At 36.0% G+C, this 21202-nt stretch overlaps 1 protein-coding gene across 2 annotated transcripts in view; it reads right to left on the bottom strand.

Annotated features, from left to right (window-relative positions):
• Window positions 1-21202, bottom strand: part of EXOC6B (exocyst complex component 6B) — a 597903-nt gene that overhangs the window by 357741 nt on the left and 218960 nt on the right. For both annotated transcript variants that reach the window (XM_047781788.1, XM_047781789.1), the window contains exon 7: window positions 3162-3338. In XM_047781788.1, the coding sequence (XP_047637744.1) occupies window positions 3162-3338 (177 nt within the window). The remainder of the gene's footprint in view (window positions 1-3161; window positions 3339-21202) is intronic.

The raw sequence follows: 21202 nt of genomic DNA, 5'->3' as shown, positions 1-21202 counted from the left end.
GGTTAAGATCCCACATTGTGGCAGCTGTGGGTTAGGCCAAGACTGCAGCTTGGACCTGATCCCTGGCGTGGGAACTCCATATGCCACTGGGTGGCCAAAAGTGAAAACAACAAAAAGCCTTATCTTAAGATGACTCTTTCATTAGTTTAAACAAAAACAAAATATAAATAGGAAGAGAATTTACAGGGAAAAAAAGGAACAGTTTCCTAAAACAGATTCCTCAGCAATCAAGAGTGTGACTGTTAGTCAGTTCAACATGTAGTCAGGTTTTCATCCAAGACGACAATTTACTACTGTGACTTCATCTTCAGTTCCCCAGGCTATTAAATTTTTGCCATTTCTGGCACAAACTACATTTCAATTTAATAATATACTATCTCTTTACTGTGTGCAAAACTATTTTCTAGGTGTTTGGTTTTCCTTACCCAACTCATTCTATGGTCTGCTATTAAGTATCACCAAGCTAGAAACAAAGTATATAATATACAAATGTCACTTGACTCAAAGAATATATTAAGTATACTTCCATTAAAAGGACAGAAAAGGGTTAAAAAGTTCTTCACAGAATGAAAAAAGAATACACTTAAGTATATTAAATTAGAATCATAAAATTTCATAAAAAATAATGCTGCAAATGTTAATGAGTTTGTTTTCTTTATGTATTAAAAATGCTTCCTCATGGCCCACCATAGCTTTGCACCTCAAAGTGGCCCCCCCAACCCGCAGGAACCAGAAGCATCAACCCTACCTAGGAGATTGTTAAAAATGCAGTTTCTCGGACTCACCTCAAACCTGGAGAATCAGAATCTGCTTTTTTATATGATTATAAGGTGACTCCTATGCACATTAAAGTTCAAGAAGCACTCGCCCTACAATCTGAGTTCTTAACTTTGGGTCCCAGTGGCAACATGAGTATCATGAATTCCCTGAAATTTCAGGCAGAACTTTTTGTGAGTCAATATATAGAGATTTTACTGGGAAAGACTCCATATATTTTTACCTAACTCTCACAGAAATATATGACCTCCAAATAGATTAAGAACTATTATTCTATGCCACAGTTTAAAAGTCAAAATATTTCAAAAACTATTTACGCTGCTCTCAATGAGGTCTGTTGAAGAATGACAAGAATGAAGGTCAGAACGTCACAGTGGGTCACGGAAGACCTTATCTGCAGAATTTATTCACACCATGCAAGAACTATGCCAAGAAACCAGTTTGGAGACATCTAAATAAATAATTCTCTACATGAGGTTTGAGATTAAGAATGTGCACTTGAAGAAGATTCAAACTGAGAAGTAAATAAATATAAGATAGGGTTTTTTTTTTTTTTAAGATAGGATACCATTAGATGACAGCAAACTGCTGAATTCTTGTTGTAAGAGCTCAATCAGCAAATCTAATACAAATTCTGTTTGACTTGGGATACACAGCCATTTCAAAATGTTAACTTCCAAGTGCATTCTTATAATACTTCCTTTATGAGGAAGCCCAACACGTTTTACTAGTCATTTTCTAAGAACCTCAGAAGAAAAACAATGAAGAAATATGGCACAAAAATTAAAAAAGACTTGCCCAGGATCTTCAGTGAGCTAACAATAAAGAATGGCTCCTATCCAGAAGGTTCTCACAACTGTGTACATATTTTATTCTTTCATCATCTTACCACATAACCATCTCTTTAGGGTGTGTATTCTCCAGGGGTATAAACTCCATCTAACTACTGTTTCCTTGAGCTACAGTGCTCAATAGAATTTAATTTCCTTGATGGGCACCCAAAGTGTGAACTCAAAGTGTTAACTGGACTTTCTTGATCCTGATTCTTTATTACTACTGTTAACAAGTCATCAGTGATGGGCCTAATATCTGACAATCTGGTCATCAGGATGAATCCATATCCAACCATATCCATTATTCCAGGCAAGAGAGAATGCTAAAAAATACACAGAAGATCAAGTTTTCTTTGTCCCTTTCTGTTTCCATAGGTATCAGGGATTTTCTTTAGCACTTTCTTAGAGTTAATAAAAGTTCTTTTTTTTTTTGTCTTGATAGGGCCACACCCATGGCACATGGAGGTTCCCAGGCTAAGGGTCTAATCAGAGCCACAGCCAAAGCCAGATCCGAGTCATGTCTGTGACCTACACCACAGCTCACGGCAATGCCGGATCCTTAACCCACTGAGTGAGGCCAAGGATCGAACCCATAACATCATGGTTCCTAGTTGGATTTGTTTCCACTGCACCATGATGGGAACTGCTAATAAAAGTTCTTACTACCTAAGTACAAAATGGATTTCAATGAAATTTTCATACATGATTAATTACTAAGGTACCCATTTACATATTCTATACATCCTGATAAACTATAAATATAATTATTGACTTGTATTATAGAAATGTATTCCCTCAGTAAAGGAAACTAGAGATCTCTTTGTTTAGGTCAGGTAAACTCTACTCTTCCCTTACTATAGTACCCAGGTCAGTATACAATCAAAAAACCCTGAAACTGGAGTTCCCTGGTGACTCAGCAGGTTAAGAATCCAGCATTGTCACTGATGTGGCACCAGTTTGTTTTCTGGCCTGGGAACTTCCACATGCTGCAGGCATGGGAAGGGGGCAGATCCCTGAAACTTAAAAAAAAAAAAAAACAGAGAGAGAGATGAGTCTATTTAAAATAAACTGTAAATAAAAAAATTTTTTAATTAAAATCGAAAGAATTAGAATCTAAGGTATCTTAGTACATCTTCAATTTCCTTGAATCAGGGCCTATTTGTACTTAATATACTTAACTAGGAGATCACACACAAGCTTTATTATATGGATATATTCTTTTTTTTTTTTTTTCTGTTTAGGGCCACATCTGTAACATATGGAAGTTCCCAGGGCTAAGGGTCGAATCAGAGCTACAGCTGCCTATGCCATAGCAACATGGCATCCAATCCTCATCTGTGACCTAACCACAGCTCACATCGATGCTAGATCCTTAACCCACTGAGCAAGGCCAGGGATGAAGCCCACATCCTCATGGATGCTAGTTGGGTTCTTAACCCACTGAGCCACAACAGGAACTCCTATTATATGGATATACTCTTGACCACATCTCAAACACACCAGATTTAAATGCAACAATAGGTTCACTTCCCCAGTTCAAATGCTGATTACCTCTTCATCATCTTCCTCATCTTCAACATCCAGAATGCCTGAATCCTGTTCAGACTTTGGGCTAGTGCTTTCTATCTCTGCATCAAAAATTGTATATGCATCTTTCTTAGATTTTCTCTTGCTACCTATTCTCGGTTGTTGCAGGATGATGTTATCCAGGTTTCTTTGTTGTTGGGCCTAGGATAGAAACACACACAAACAAAGAAACAAGAGGAACAAAACTTAATCAAACATTCAAAGAATGTCGGTTTCGAACTAACTGTTATCTTAAAGAAAATACAACAAAATACCTTAACACATAAAGTTTTAGTCCCAGAAATCAAACCAAACATATTAATGTATAGATTTTAACCCATCATCTTCCCAGTTCCCATTCAAAAAAGATAAATGATATCTACTAATTTTCACCTAAGTAGCCAAGAGATTAGTGCAAATGGCTAAACATTTATATCTTAATAGCTAAGTGCTATACTAGAACCACTGTGATTGGGGGAAGAGGGACAGGAGCCTTTAAGCTTAGCGGACTCTTAAACACAGTTACGTGTACATAAGAGACCAATAAAATGTAACCAGGAGAATGAAATATCCTAATAGAGTAATTTGAAGTAAAGAATCCAATAGGACGATTTCATGACCTTCATCTGAGGAAAACAGAGTTTTAAGCATCTCTTTCTCTGAACTTTTATGGAAAAGTGTAATTCCCTCAGCTTAATAAAACAGATTCGAATGATGGTGTGGTTTCCACAGATCCAAAGAGGTGGAAAGTGTGACTATAAAGAGTCAACAGCAGAAGTTAAACCAAAGTATTAAAGCTGGAAGGGACCTTAGTCACCACTCAGGAAACAGACTGGAAGACAAAGGATTTATTTGCGGTCACAAAGCTGGTAAGTGGTAAATCAGAAGCCCAAAGTGTGATCCCCTAAATTCCATATCAGTGATCTTCCCAATACACCAAGAGTCCCTCAAAATATGACCAAATGTTTCCCAAAAAAAGCATTCTGTGGTCAAATAAATGGGAAAAACTGTATGTTATGCAGTCCTTCTTGTAGCTATTCAATGTATATTAACAATAAAAAGTGGGAGAAGTCCTATTTTAAGGAAACTTCTTTAATATGATTTAACCCAGCATGTTTCAAAGTATTTCCCAATGGAGCTTTCTTTTTTAAAAGAAATCATGATAATACTTAGTATTATCCCAAGAAATAAAGTTTAAGAAATGTAACCTCTCAGAATATACAGAATATACATTCCTTAATATATGATATTTCTCAGTGATGAGTGGACACTACTTCAAGAGAAAATCAGAATCTATAAAGATTCTAAATGAGATTAAGGAATTCATGTATTAAAAATAACGTATTGGAGTTCCTGTCGTGGCGCAGTGGTTAACGAATCCGACTAGGAACCATGAGGTTGCGGGTTCGGTCCCTGCCCTTGCTCAGCGGGTTAACGATCCGGCGTTGCCGTGACCTGTGGTGTGGGTTGCAGATGCGGCTCGGATCCAGCGTTGCTGTGTCTCTGGCGTAGGCCGGTGGCTACAGCTCCGATTCAACCCCTAGCCTGGGAACCTCCATATGCCGCAGGAGCGGCCCAAGAAATAGCAACAACAACAACAACAACAACAAAAAAAAGACAAAAGACAAATAATAATAATAATAATAATAATAATGTGTTAGTCCGGGTCCTGGTTAAATGAGACAATTATAACAGGACAGAGAAAAACTTGAACTATGTGACTTAGTTTCTGCCAAGAAAATGAAAAGAATCTACATTCCAGAGATTTGAATCAATGGACTAACTTGTTTCTCTGCATAGGACTCGTCCATATTTTGGTTTGACTTATATAAAACACATGGCTTCAGTAACAAACTGAGAGAGGGTACCCAAACACATTTAATCTATTTGTACACAAGACATACATATCCTCCAAGCATTTGATACCCCAAATTAGATAGAACATTCTTTCTATTCCTCTCAAAAGTAAGTTCTCTCCACTAACCTCCAATGCAAACCACACAAAAAGGGATCAAGGACCCTAGAGAGCTAAAGCTTTCATATTTAAAAAAGCAACCCCTCAACTAAAGAGTGATCATTTGTCCCTTAACTCTATCCTCTGTTTCAGTGCAACAAAACAAAAACCTTTCATAAGTTGGTCTATTTTACTGAATCTGAAGTTAAATGTTTTTCTTTCATAATTAATAAAATACTACCAATGAACCAAAAGCAATCAAGACGAGCCACACTTAAGTACTCGAAATGATACAAAGCTGAAAGCATCCTATGGAAGTAATTTTAGATCTTATGTGATTTGTTCTTTCTAAGTGTAGCCTGGTTTAGCAATCAATTTGAAGAAGCATAAGATAGTTCAGGCCAAACAGCAAATTAAAATAGAAAACCCTATGCTAGAAATGAGAGCACTGCAAGTTTTATTCCAAGGCTCAATAAGAAATTGGGGTCTCTTTCAGAATTATCAAGACCTCTCGAATACTGCTCAGCCATAAAAAGAACAAAATAATGCCATTTACAGAAACATGGATGGAACTAGAGACTCTCATTCTAAGTGAAGTAAGTCAGAAAGAGAATGACAAATACCACATGATATCACTTATATCTGGAATTTAATATACAGCACAAATGAAACTTGTCACAGAAAAGAAATGCATGGACTTGGAGAACAGACTTGTGGTTGCCAAGGCAGGAGGGGTAGTGGGATGGACTGGGAGTCTGGGGTTAATGGATGCAAACTATTCTATTTGAAATGGATAAGCAGTGAGATCCTGCCATATATCTACTCACTTGTGATGGAACATGATGGAGCATAATGTGAGAAAAAGAATGTGTGTGTGTGTGTGAGAGAGAGAGAGAGAGAGAGAGAGACTGTGTCTCTTTGCTGCAAAGGAGAAAACTGACAGAACACTGTAAACCAACTGTAATGGAAAAAATGAAAATCATTAAAATTAAAAAACAACACCACCACCGACAACGAAGACTTCTCCAGTCCATAAAGGAGCAGCCAGGGGAGATCTGCCAAGCAGAAAGTGGCCAAGCTAGAAATACTAAAACAGGTAGAAAAATGAAATAAACACTCAGATACTACCCACTGGGAAGCAAATAAAACTACTATCTAGTCAAAAAATAAATACAGGACTGATAGGAAGTGAGGAAGCATAAAAATAGATGTAAATATGTACATATACATAATATATATTAAAATTAAAATGACTCCATAAAGTCTATTTTAAAAACAACAATAAAAGCTCTTCAGAGCTCTTTTCTAACATGCTAAGCCATCTCACCAGCATCGTTTATTCTGTCCCCCTGAAGATAACCTTGGAGCTGACTGATTTCTGCTGCCTAGATCAGAGTGGGGGAAAGAGGGTATCAAGATTAGATAGATTAGACCCCTAGCCTGGGAACCTCCATATGCCGCAGGTGTGGCCCTAAGGGAAAAAAAAAAAAAAAAAAAAAACCCTTAAAAAGCATGTAGGTGGTGTTTCTTTCTTATTCATTCTCTTTACGAATAATCTTTACACATTTAACAACCTCTTCTTTAAGATAACTTCTTACATGTTCTTCTCTGGTTTCCTAATGCACAGAAAGTAAGCAAGGTTTACTCCTCAACTCCTCTTCTTCTACCACACTTTCCACTCTCCCAATATCCAATAGCATATCTCTAGTTTCCTATTACCATTGTGTGTTCAAACACCTCTTCACTTCCAACAGACCTAAAATGGAACTCACCACCTTCTCATTACAACACCCATGAACATCGGTTCTTCTTAAACCACATTATTTATCACCCTACGTATGAGGGAAACTGGGAGAAAAAAATTTAAATAAGTACACATTCAAATTTTATAATCTTATCACTGAGACTCCCCCATTATAGAAACTGAACCTAATTTTCAAATGTATTATTCAATACTCTCCAACATGAATTGCCAACTTGGATCAGACTCTACCTTATAATATATTGGAATATTTCCACTACTGTGTCTTTGCTTTTGCCATTTCCCTACCAGATGACCTCTCTCTGCCTGTTCTAACCCTTCCTCCAAAACCGAACTAAAATTCTTCTACCTTTAGGAAGCCTCCTCTCACAGTTCTCACAGTGCTTCCCCTCTGTATCCCTACTTTCAGTCAAATATGTATTGAATATCTATCTACTTGGCATCAGGCACTGCGCTGCATACTAGGCACACAAAGAATAAGACGGATTCTCTGACTCATGAACCATGTATCATTCTATTATTAGAAGTAGAATGGCATATTAATGGCTGAAATTCACTGCAATGAGTATAATGATAGAAATAAACACAGGTGCAATTACTGGACAAAGAAGAAAGTAATCATATCTGCTTGGAGGGATTTCAGGAAAAGGTTCACGGAAAAAGATGTGGCAAACTGTGCCCTTAGAAGATGAATATGATTTTTCAAAATGGAAGCAGGTATAAAGGGTCCATTCCAGAAGAAAGAAATCACATGAGAAAAGACCACTACATTTGAAATAACATTATCCACCCAAGGAATAAGTAATTTTGTTTAAAAATATAGGTTATGAAGGACTAACAAGTGATAAAGTTGAAGATGCCATACAAAGCCCTTTCGAGGATGGCTAGTGGGCAATGGAGAAACAACACAAGAATGTGAGCAGGTGAAGAACAGGATCGGCTTTACAATTTAGGCAAATCCTCTAGGAGCAGAGGAATGATCACCTGAGAGAATATAAAGAGCAGAAACAGGAAAACCAAACCAATATAGATCACTAAAACAGTCCAAATAATAATATGAAGACTGAATTAAAGGTAGCAGTAAAAGCATCAGAATTTACTGATTTAAATGTAGTACATGGAAGAGGGGACAGAAATAATAATTCCAAGTATTCTGGTCTTCGTGACTATAAGATGAAGTCACTCCAAATGATAGGAAACATGGAAATAATAAGTTGAGAGCAAGATAGAGAAGATGAATTCAGCAATCTGTCAGATTTTCAGGTAAAAATGACAGTACAGTATTTCAGTGTATTAACTCTTTTGTTTTTGATGATAGGAAACATATTTCGCTATTCGTAGACTCCCCCAAGTCCAGATATAGTGAAAAAAACACAGTAAATTCAGACAAATATTTACTATAAAATGGCAAAAGATAACAAAGGAAATCTATGTGAGAATGAGATTTGGCCCAATAAAAGAAAGGGATATCTGTAAAAGACATGATTTGGATATTCTCATACGTATTAGAAGAGGGGAATAAACCAATTAGAATTACCTAATCCAAATTATTTACCTAAAAACGTAGCTATTCAAACTTTTACAACTGTCATTACACACACTATTAAATAAAGTTTTATTGTTAATAAAAATAAAACACAGACACCTAAAAATAAGACTCAAGGAGTTAAAATTCTGTGAATCAAATGCCAAAGGTTCCTGTTTTTATCAACCAAATACTGACCTCTAGTGGACAACAGGAACACATACAAATGACCTTGAGAATCAGAAACTACTTCAAAGGGAAGAGAGGTCTAGGCTTAGAGGTTCATGACCTGATATAGTTACATGGAGTTCGATTACAAGGTGCTATGACAGAAAAGGGGGCAGGGGAGAAGAAGAAAGAAGGAGGAGGAGGAGAAGGAGAAGAAGATACGGAGGAGGAGGAGAAAGAGAAGGAGAAGAAGAAGAGAAGAAGGAAGAGGAGGAGAAAGAGAAGAAGGAGAAGAAAGAGAAGAAGAGAAAGAAGAAGAAACCTTGGAGTAAGACAAGTCTTTAAATCTAACCTCTGCATTATAATTCTATAATCATGGGAAGGTTCTTCTCTATTCAACAACCATTTAAAAAATTAATAAAATACACCTCAAAACTGCCACAAGGATTAAATGAGATGATATACATACAGTATATTAAGTTAAAATATAAGCCAAACAAAAAAAATTACTAAAAATTTAAGCTGTCTTCCCTCTGAAAAATGAAATAGGAATCTTGTTTCACTTTCTAGTCTGGAAGTACCCAAGATCTAGCAATACTTGACACATAATCATTAATGACATCTAATATGGCTTCACACTGCCATTTAATTTTGTATTTGTACTACATTCCAAATATTAGCTATCTGGACTGCACGCCTTTGTGCTCCACTTTAGGTACTTTCACTTCAGCTCTTATTCCAGCTAGAACAACAGCAACCTGTTCTGCGCAGCTTTGGAAGTGTCACATAGTGTAAACTGAAACCAGATCTAGCATTTATACCACACCTCTAGTTTCCTGCCCAGAGGTTTTGCTGACACCACAATGTGGACTCCCACAAGAACTATTTAGCATTCATTCATGATTCTCTTTTTTTAATTTTCTTTTCTTTTTTAGGGCCACACTCATGGCATATGGAAGTTCCCAGGCTAGGGGTCGAATTGGAACTGCAGCTGCCGGCCTACACCACAGCTACAGCAACGTGGGATCTGAGTCACGTCTGCGACCTATACCACAGCTCTCGGCAACACTGGATCCTTAACTCACTGAGTGAGGCCAGGGATGGAACCAGCATCCTCATGGATATTAGTCAGGTTCATAACCCACTGAGCCACAATGGGAACTCCAGCATTCATGATTCTCAAACCAGAAGTGTGGCAAACCTTGACCAAAGAGCTGACAGATCCCCATTTCATCCCTCCCATGGTGAGTCCCATGAACTACAGAACCAAGCTTGTAACAAGGGTGCTCACCCATTAGCAGGCAGCTGTGAATGCAAGACCATTAGCTCCTGGCTGTTAGCATGGAAATGTCAGAGGTCCCACTTTGCCAACAGTGAGTCTCTAAGTGGTTCTGATGGAGAATGCTATGAGAAGCAGATCTCAGTGCCCTCCAGGCCGTCTGGCTTCAGGCCAGTGGACGAGCTGGGGGCCCTGGAACAGGCTGAAAACTGTCCTGCGGAGCTCTAAAGCCCTCCCTATAGCCACCCACTGGCCATGACTGGGTCCCACCTCCATAACCTAAGGGCTACGGCGCCTCCCTTGGTCACAGTCCACAAGACCAGGGCACAGTGTGCTTGGCCTGAGGAGCCTGAAGGCCAGCTGCGTCCTGGGCAACCTGCAACCCTTAGTGACGACAGCTGAGCAGGGCCTGAGGACCTGGCCCAGAAAGCACTAGCAGCTCACATCTACCTCTTCATCCAGGCCAGCGCACTGGTTGGAGGACCCAGATTTGGTGCTGAACAAATGCTCCTGAACAAGGTAACCTACCCACACAGAGAGCCCTCCTCTCAGCCAGGACCTAGACCTCAGAGGGCTAAAGTCAATGCTTAGAACCCTGAACAAGTAAAAGGGATAATGATGTCAGTTTGCTTATGGGATTCGTTAAAAAGTATTAAAAGCCACAAGGAAGCATGGAGACGAAATTAATGTCCCCTTTCCCTTTCTTGTTTATTAGATTTAAAAGTTTCAGAACAGAGAATAACATTTGTTTTTTATTTGTTTTTTAAATTTTATTGGAATATAGTTGACTTACAATATTGTGTTAGTTTCAGGTATACAGCAAAGTTAATCAGTTATACATATATCTATTCTTTTTTCCTCATATAGGTTATTAGAAAATATTGAGTGGATTTCCCTGTGCTATACAGTAGGCCCTTGTTAGTTATCTATTTTATATATAATAGTGTGTGTATGTTAATCCCATCCTCCTAATTTATGCTCCCACTGTGGTTTCCCCTTTGGTGACCATAAGTTTGATTTTGAAATTTGTGAGTTTCTGTTTTATAAATAAGTTCCTTTGAATCATTTTTATTAAATTCCACATATAAGTGATATCATATAACTGTCTTTCTCTTTCTGACTTACTTCACTTAGCATGAAAATCCCTAGGTCTATCCACAAATAGCATTATTTAGCCATTATTTTTATGCCTGAGTAATATTCCACTGTATACCACATCTTCATTAACTATTGTTCTGTCAATGGGTGTTTCCATGTCTTGGCTATTGTAAATAGTGCTGGGGTTCTAAATAATAATGAACACTGGGGCGCATGCATCTTTTCAAATTATGATTTTCTCTGGATATACACCTGGGAGTGGGATTGCTGGATCATACCATATTTCTGTATTTAGTTTTTGAAGGATCATATCATAGTTCTGTATTCAGATTTTGAAGGAACCTCCATACTGTTCTTCATAGTGGTTGCACCAATTTACATTCCCAACAACAATGTAGGAGGGTCCCCTTTTTCCTCATACTCTCTCCAATATTTACTGTTTGTAAACTTTTTGATGATGGCCATTCTGACTGGTGTGAGATGATACCTCACTGTAGTTCTGATTTCATTTCTCTAATAATTAGTAATGTTGAACATCTTTTCACATACTGATGAGCCATCTGCCTGTCTTCTTTGGAGACATGTCTTTGTAGATCTTCTGCCCATTTTTTTATTAGGTTGTTTGTCTTTTTAATATAAAGCTGCATGAGATGTATACTTTGGAAATTAATTCCTTCTCAGTTGATTTGTTTACAAAGATTTTCTCCCATTCTGTTTTCATTTTGTTTATGGTCTTCTTTGCTGTGCAAAAGCTTTTAAGTTTAGTTAGGTCCCACTTGTTTGTTTTTGCTTTTATTTCTATTGCCTTAGGAGAATAACCTAAGAAAACATTTGTATGCCTCCTATGATCTTTGAAACATTTTTATATAACTAATCAAAAGGGTAATTTTTAATTTTTAAGATTACCAATGAACTTTTTCTGACATATTATTTTTTTCTCCATTATTTGCTCCATCCAGGTATTTTTTATTGTGACTTGTTTTCTCATACAGGTATTATTGTCTCTCTCTTTCCAGTTCATTATTTCCCTCAAATATCTACTGATCCTTGGCTAGTTATTCATATTTAGTAATAAACCACTTAAGAGTTTGTAGAATAGTCTATGGGCATAGGAAGACTTGTCAACTAGCAAGCTTCACTTTAGAGAATTCTACAAAAGACATCACCTCTTTGATGAGGAAATCCAAACGGCACTCTGTGGTAGTCCTTTATTAATTTCTCAAAAGCATCTTCCAATCTCCCACTTAAGAAAATAAATGCAAATATTCCATGCAAGGGAGAGAAGCAGTAGAGGAATTAACTGTTTTATATACTAACTTTCAACAAATCATTCAATTTTAAGGCCCTCATATTACCCTCATCATCTATAATAACTCACATTTCTAAAGAATCAGCTTGTCTGGAGTAATCAGTATTGAACAGCTTTCTCCATTCCATGTGTACCTGTTTGTACTTTCAGTTATGGTTTAATAGACCCTGCTGTATATTAGCTACCACTCTTCCCTCCACTTTCTTTATTTTACCTTCCAACTTTATTGAGATAAATTATTGACATAAATATATGGAAGTTTTTTTTTTCCACTGTACAGCAAGGGGATCAAGTTATCCTTACATGTATACATTACAATTACATTTTTTTCCCACCCTTTGTTCTGTTGCAACATGAGTATCTAGACAAAGTTTATGGTAGACAATGTGCTGCCTTGAGACCCATATTTATTGCAAAATGACTACCATAGTAGGTTATTTAATATCTCCATCCCCTAACATAACTACCATTTTTGTATGTGGTAATAACATTTACAACCTACTCTTTTAACAACTTCCAGGTATATATCAAAGTATTTTGAATTATAAACTTAAGTCACCTTAAAGCTGGAAGTTTGTAGCCTTGACCAACATCTCCCCTATTTCCCCCACCTCCCAGGCCCTGGCAACCACCATTCTACTCTCTAATTCTGTAAGGTCAAGTTTTATATATTCAACATCTAAGAGACACCATGGAGTTTTTGTCTTTATCTACCTGACATACTTAGCATAATACCCTCAAAGTCATTCCATATTTTGCAAAAGGCAGGATTTCCTTATTTTACGGCTGAAAAATATTCCATAGGTCATGTTTTCATTATCTGGTCATCCATCAATGGACACAAAGGTTTTTTTCATATCATGGCTATTGTGAATAATGCCTCCAGCTTTTTTGTTCTCAGAATCACTTTGGCTATCCAGACTCTTTAGAGTTTCTATATAAATTTGAGAATACTTTGAAAAATGCTTTTAGTATTTTGATAAGGGTTGCACTGGCTCTGTAGGTCATTCTAGGTAGGACAGACATTTAACAAAATTAATCCTTCTGATCCATAAACATGGGATATCTTTCCATTTATCTGTGCTTCAATTTCTTTCATCAATCTCTTATCATTTTTAGTGTACAGATATTTCACTTCCTCGGTTACATTTATTCCTAAGTATTTTTTTTATGTTTGATGCTATTATAAATGGGATTACTTTCTTTATTTCTCTTATAGATACTTCACTGTTACTGTAAAGAAATGCAACCAATTTTTTTCTATGTTAATTTTGTATTCACCAACATACTGAATTTATTTAAATTTATTAGTTCTGTTTTTTTAATGGCATCTTAAGGATTTTCTATATATATAAGATCATATTGTAACCAGATAATATTTTACTTTTTCCTTTTCAATTTGGATGCCTTTTCTTTCTTTTTCCTGAATAATTTCTCTTGCTATGACTTTCATTACTCAGTTGAATAGGAGTAGTGAGATAGGTACTCTTGTCTTCCTCCTGACTTTAGTGGGAAAGTTTTCACCATTAAGTAGGATGTTAGCTAGGGGCTTGTCACATATGGCCTCTATTATGTTGAGGTACGTTTTATTCTATATCCAATATGTTGAGAGTTTTACTGATGAAGGGATGTTAAATTTTGTCAAGTGCTTTTTTTCAGCTATTGAGATGATCATGTAATTTGTAACTTTTGTTCTACTAATGTGTATAGCACTTTACCGATGTGCCTATGCTGAACCATTCCAGAGACGACTCACACTTGATCATGGTGTATGATATTTTTAATATACAGCTGAATTCTGCTTGCAAGTATTTGTTGACAGTTGTTGCATCTATATTTACCAGGAATATTGGCTTGTAATTTTCTTTTCTAGTGGTGTCTTTACCTGGCTCTGTTATCAGGATAAGACTCACCTTGTAAAGTAAGTTTGGGAATGTTCCTTCCTCTTCAGGTTTTTAGAAGAATTTTAGAAGAAGTAATGTGAATTCCTCACTAGATGTTTCGTGAAATCATCTGATCCTGGGCCTTTCTTTGCTGAGAGGTTTACAATTACTGTTTCAATCTCTTGACTCATAATTTTCTTTTCTTTCAAGTTTTCAATTTCTTTCTGATTCATTATTGCTAGGTTGTTCCACATATTTATGAATTTTCCAGTTTTTCATCTGTTAATTATTCCTAGTTTCATACTATTGTGATTGTACAAAATATTTAGTATGATCTCAAACTTCTTACATTAATTAAGGGTTGTTTTGTGACCAAACATAATTTACCCAGGAAAAATTTCCATGTGCACTTGAGAAGAATATGTATTCTGCTACTATTGGGTGGAACAATCTGTATATGTTTTTTTAAATTCCATTTGGTGAAAGGTTTAGTTCTAGTTCAATGTTTCCTTACTGATTTTCTGCCTGGTTGATCTAACCATTGCTGAAAGTGGGCTATTTAAAGTTCCCTATTATTACTATATTATTGTCTATTTCTTCCTTCAAAATTGTTAGTATTTGCTTAACATATTTAGGTGCTTTGGCAGAATGGGAGTGTACTTCCACTCTCATTCTGCCAAAGATATGTTATGTCCTTTATATTCTCTTTATCATTTTCACTCCATTCATTCACTGGATGAATTTAAAAGCAGTCCTTATAACTATACTTGAGGTGGTAAGTAAAAATATGCTCACAATTAATGAAAAGACAGTAAATCTCAGCAGAAAAATAAAAATGATGCAAAACAACCAAATGTAAATTCCAGAACTGAAAAATATACTATCTGAAATGAAGTATTTATCATTTAGCAATCAAATAGAGATAAAAGAGGAAAAGAATCTGTGAACTTGAAGACAGATCAACAGAAATTATCAAATCAGGGGAGGAAAAAAAGAGATAAAAGATTTTTAAAAAAACAAACATAAGTATATAGAGCCTCAAGAATATGGGCGATAATACTTAAAAGTCTAATCTAAGTAGAACTAGAATATTGAGAACATTAGAGTCTTAGAAAAAAAGACAGAAACAATAAAGCAAAAAAAAATTGAAAAATAATGGATAAAAATTTACCACATTTTATAAAAGACATAAAATACCAGAGTCAAGAAGCTCAGTGAATCTCAATGGGAATATCACAGTCAAACAATTGAAAATCAAAGAACGAGAGAGAAATTTGAAAGCCACAGGAAAATAACACCACATTATATACAGTGGACGAACAATACAAATGACTACTAATTGCTCATTAGAAAATACAGAGGCCAGAAAGTAACAGAAATAAAAATGAAACGGAAAAATTATCAACATAGAATTTTATTTTATTTTATTTTATTTATTTTTATTTATTTTATTTTTAGCCGCTCCATGGCATTTGGATTTCCTGGACCAGGGATCAGATCTGAGCCACAGTTCCAACCTAAGCCACAGCTGCAGGAATGCCAGATCCTTAACCCACTGTACTGGGCAAGGGATCAAACCTGCATCCCAGTGCTCCCAAGCCACTGCCAAGCCTCTGCCAATCCCTCTGTGCCACAGCAGGATTGGCTGGGCTATCAACTCAGAAATTTAAATTCAGCAAATACCCTACAGAAATTGTCATACACTGAATCATGTCTTCTTTAAAAAAGAAGAAGAAGGGGGAAAAGAGGAGGAAGAAAGAAGGAGAAGGAGGAGAAGGAGGAGAAGGAGAAGAGGAAGAAGAGGAAGAAGAGGAAGAAGAGGAAGAAGAGAAAGAAGAAGAGAAGAAAGAAAGAAAGAAGAAAGAAGAAAAGAAAGAAGAAAGAAAGAAGAAAGAAAGATAAGAAAGAAGAAAGAAAAGACAAGAAAGAAAAAGAAAGAAAGAAGAAGAAAGAAGAAGAAAGAAAAGAAGAAAGAAAGAAAAGAAAAGAAGAAAAAGAAAGAAAAAGAAAGAAGAAAAGAAGAAGAAAAAGAAAGAAAAGAAAGAAAGAAAAGAAGAAAGAAAAGAAAGAAAGAAAAGAAAGAAAAGAAGAAAGAAAGAAAGAAAGAAAGAAAGAAAGAAAGAAAGAAAGAGAAGGAAGGAAAGGAAAGGAAAGGAAGGAAAGGAGAGGAAGAGGAAAGAAAGAAAGAAAAAGATTGAAGTCTTAAACCCCTGGCATTTCAGAATGTGATATTATTTAGAAATAGGGTCACTGCACATGTATTTAAGATAAGGTTATACTGTGGCAGGCTGGGTCTTTAATCCAATATAATTGATATCCTTGTAAGAAGAGGTGAAAACAAAGATAGAGGTCATAGAGAAGAATATAAGGTGAAAATGGAGACACATATTGAAGCGCTGTAACTACAATCAAAGAAATGCTAAGACTATTGGCAAAACACTAGAGGAAAGGAAGTGGCAAGGAAAGATTCTCTCCTGCAGGTTTCAGAGGAGGCATGACCCTGCTGACACTTTGATTTTGAACTTCTAGCCTCCAGAGCTATGAGACAGTAAATTTTTTTAATAAGTCACCCAGTTTGTGGTACTTTGTTATGGCAGCCCTAGAAAACGGATACAGGAATAAAAGCAAAAGGAAAACATTACCAGATAAAAGAAAACTAAGGGAATTTAAGACCAACACATCTGCACTATAAAAAATGCTAAAGGAAGTTCTTTATGCTGAAGGGAAATGATTTCAGATGGAAACTCAGGTTCTCAGGAATGAATGAATGAATGAATGCATAGAAAATGGAAAATTGTTTAGGAATTACAAAAGAAGAAAAGAGAGCTTGCTTTTTTAATACTGAGTGATCAAGGAGAATATCTTTCATAAACGGCTTTTGTGTTTCAAACATTAGTACTCATTTATGTAATATTGGTAGAGACTTAAAAGAGTGACATATGTGTTGTTAATATGTTAATCCTAAATTTTTACACAGATTTTAAACTATTGTAAACATTATAATATATTGTAATATATAAGACAATATCTATCATGTTAATCATATTTCAAGAATATCAGCCATTTTCAAACACAACATTGTTTTAGAATGCCAGTAACCTGAAGACAGGTGTATTAAGGTAGGTTTGCTAAATGTCTAGCACATCAGAAGATCACTCAAATCATTTCTACATTATTCCTTTTCTTTTTCTTTTTTGCTTTTTAGGGCCACACCCATGGCATGTGGAAGTTCCCAGGTTAGGGGTCGAATTAGAAATACAGCTGCCAGCCTACCCACAGCCACAGCAACACCAGATCCAAGCAGCATCTGCAACCTACACTGTAGCTCATGGCAACACCGGATCTTTTAACCCACTGAGCGAGACCAGCAATCGAACCCACATCCTCATGGATACTAGTCAGATTCGTTCCACTGCACCATGTATTATTCTAAGATAAGTTGGTCAGTAAATAAACTAAATTTCAAGTTAAACCTTAATATTAGCAAACAGCCTTAACTTTTCTCTATAATATTTTTTACCATACATCAGTTTCAGTTTTATACACTTTACCAATGTCAATTTTTTAGGTGATTATAAAAATGACCATCTAATATCAAAAATATAGGTAAAGCTGGGAAGAAAAAAATAATCAATAGTAGAAAATACCTACTATTAGAATAGTACCAATTAATATTTTATGGTTTAACCAAGTCTCCCAGAAAAGATAAGGCATATATAAGCAGTTTCCCCCAAGGACCACCCCATCCCAACTGAAAAAGGCAAAAATAGTTATAATTTAAACTATTTATTCAATCAATATTTCAATGGAAGCAATATTTTGAATTGCAACTATGGTATCAACAAAGATGCCAATTTTCAATTTTCTTTTTTCTTTTTCTTTCAATGGCCGCACCTGCAGCATATGGAAGTTCCTAGGCTAGGGGTCAAAATGGAGCTGAAGTTGCAGGTCGATGTGACAGCCACAGCAACACCAGATCCAAGCTACATCTGCAACCTACACCATAGCTTGCAGCAATGTCAAATCTTTAATGCACTGAGAAAGGCCAAGGATTGAACCTGCATCATCATTGACAAGATTTCAGGTTCTTAACCTGCTGAGCCACAATGGGAACGCCAAGTTGCCAATTTTCCATCCAAATTCTAGGCTTTCATCATAATGGAATAAAATTATACCAAAAAATAAGATTATGAAACCTATTTTTTGTTCAGAAGACAAGTGCTAAAATTGGGTGGGGGAATACAGGCATATATCCACCAACTACACATATTCTGTGGTCAAGTTTAACAACTCACATAACTTTTATTTATTTTGTTTTATTTTGTTTTATTTTTATTTTTTGCTTGTATGGGCTGCACCCATGGCATATGGAAGTTTCCAGGCTAGGGGTCGAATCAGAGCTGCAGCTGCCGGCCTACACCACAGCCACAGCAATGCTGGATCCAAGCCGCATCTGCAACTTATACCACAGCCCATGGCAATGCCAGATCCTTAACCCACTGAGTAAGGCCAGGGATTGAACCCACATCCTCATGGATCCTACTCAGAATCATTAACTGCTGAGCCACCAAGGAAACTCTTCACATGACTTTTAAATTACACCTCTTAAGTTAGCCCCAACTGAAGTAAATCTAAAAAGTAAGCACCTAATAGATATATTACAGGGAGTCCAACATGGCAACATGTGAAGATCCTGAACTCACCTCCTCCCATGGACACACCAAATCTACAGCTACATATGGATTATTTCCTATGGAAAAGATCTGAAAATGAGATGAACTTCTTCTCCACAATAAGGGATAGAAGAACCACATCAAGATGGACAGGAAAGGCAGAGACATGGTCTTGGCAAAAAGCCCAGCTCAGTGCAGTGACACACAAGATGAAGAGATCATAACAGCCCAGTGCTTCTCCTGGAGGAGCGAGGGGTTGCTGCCCCACATCATGTACTATACTGCTACCATGAAGGTTAAAAGACAAAAGAAGTAAAATTAGCTAAAAATACAGTAATTTATTAAGAGAACATAAAATAAAAAGATGTAAAATGTGACATCAAAAACATAAAATGTAGTGGGGGAGAGTAAAAAATGTAGAACTGTCCAATATGCTCAAATTTAAATTGCTATCAGCTTAAACTCTTCTATGCACAGGATGACATATGTGAACCTTATGATAAGCACAAAGGGAAAACTTACAGTAATACACAAAAGAAAATGAGAAAGGAATCTAAACACAGCACTAAAGAAAATCATCAAACCACAAGGGAAGAGAGAAAGGAAAAAAAAAAAAGAAAGAAAATATAAAAGTAGAAGGAAGTTCCCCTCTTGGCTCAGTGGTAGCAAACCAACTAGGATCCATAATGTTGCAAGTTCAATCCTTGGCCTCGCTCAGTGGGTTAAGGATCTGGCATTGCCATGAGCTGTAGTATAGGTCACAGATGTGGCTTGGATTCCACCTTGCTGTGGCTATAGTGTAGGCCAGCAGCTGTAGCTCTAATTCAACCCCTGGCTTGGGAACTTCCATGTGCTGCAGATGCAACCCTAAAAAAAGGCAAAAAATAAAATAAAATAAAATGAAATGAAATAAAATAAAATAAAAATAGAAAACAAATAACAGAATACCAATAAGTGTATATCCATCAATAAGTACTTTAATGTAAATAGACTAAATTCTCCAATTAAAAGATAGAATGACTGAATGGATTTCAAAAAAAAAAAGACCCATCTATATGTATGCTGCCTACAAAAGACTCACTTCATAAATAAGGACACACAGAGACTGAATGTAAAGTGATGGAAAAAGACATTCTGTGCAAATGGGAATTAAAAGAAAGCTAGTATAGCTAGACTCATATGGGACAAAATGGACTCTAAAACAAAGACTGAAATAAAATACAAAGAGAGGCACTATATAACAATAAAAGGTTGATCAAGCAAGAAGATATAACATTTATTAATATGTACGGACCCAACATAGGAGTACCAAATATAGAGAGCAAATATTAACAAAATTAAAGAGAAGATTTACAGCAATACAATAAAAGTAGACTTTAATACCTCACTTACAGCAATGGATACATCATCCAGACAGAAAACAAGAAAACACTGGCTTTATATGACACATTAGACCAGGTGAACTTAACAGATTTATACGGAACACTCCATCCAAAAGCAGCAAAATACACATTCCTCTCAACTGCACATGGAACATTCCCCAGGATAAACCACACACTTGGCCAAAAAACAACTTTTGATAAATTTAAGAAGACTGAAATCATATCGAGTATCTTTTGTAACCACAATGGTATGAAAGTAGAAATCAATTTCAAGAAGAAAACGGGAAAAAACCACAAAAATGTGGAGATTGAACAACATGTTACTGAAATACTGGCCTCAGAAAATACAGGCAATATATGACAAACCCACAGCTAATATCATATTCAGCACTGAAAAGCTGGAAGCTTTTCCTTTAAGGTCAGGAACAGGAGAAATATACTCACTTTTATTCAACATAGTATTGGTAGTCTACCCACAGCAATCAGGAAATAAAAAAGAAATAAAAGGCATACAAATTAAAAAGAAAGAAGTAAAACTGTCATTATTTGTATATGGCATGATACTATATGTAGGAAAACCTAAAGAGTCCACAAAAAAACCAATAAATGAATTCACTGAAGCTGTAGGACACAAAATTAATATTCAAAAGTCTTTTGTATTTATAGATAAGGAACTATCTGAAAGAGAAATCAAGAAAACTCCTATTTATAATTGCATCAAAAAGAATAAAATACCTAGAAATGAATCTAACTAAGGACATGAAAATCTGTACACTGAAAACTGTAAGATACTGATGAAAGGAACTGAAGACACAAATAAGTGGAAAGTTAATCTGTCCCTTTGGACTGGAAGAATTAATATTGTTAAAATGTCCATACTACTCAAAGCAATCTACATATTTAATGCAATACTTACCAAAATTCCAGTGGCATTTTTCACAGAAGCAAAACAAGTAATTTCGAAATCTGTATGGAATCATAAAATATCCTGAA

This window comes from Phacochoerus africanus, chromosome 5, assembly GCF_016906955.1.
Source record: "Phacochoerus africanus isolate WHEZ1 chromosome 5, ROS_Pafr_v1, whole genome shotgun sequence".
NCBI classification, from domain to species: Eukaryota; Metazoa; Chordata; class Mammalia; order Artiodactyla; family Suidae; genus Phacochoerus; species Phacochoerus africanus.
Note: the sequence above shows the minus strand (reverse complement) of the source record. Positions and strands in the feature narration are given on the sequence as shown.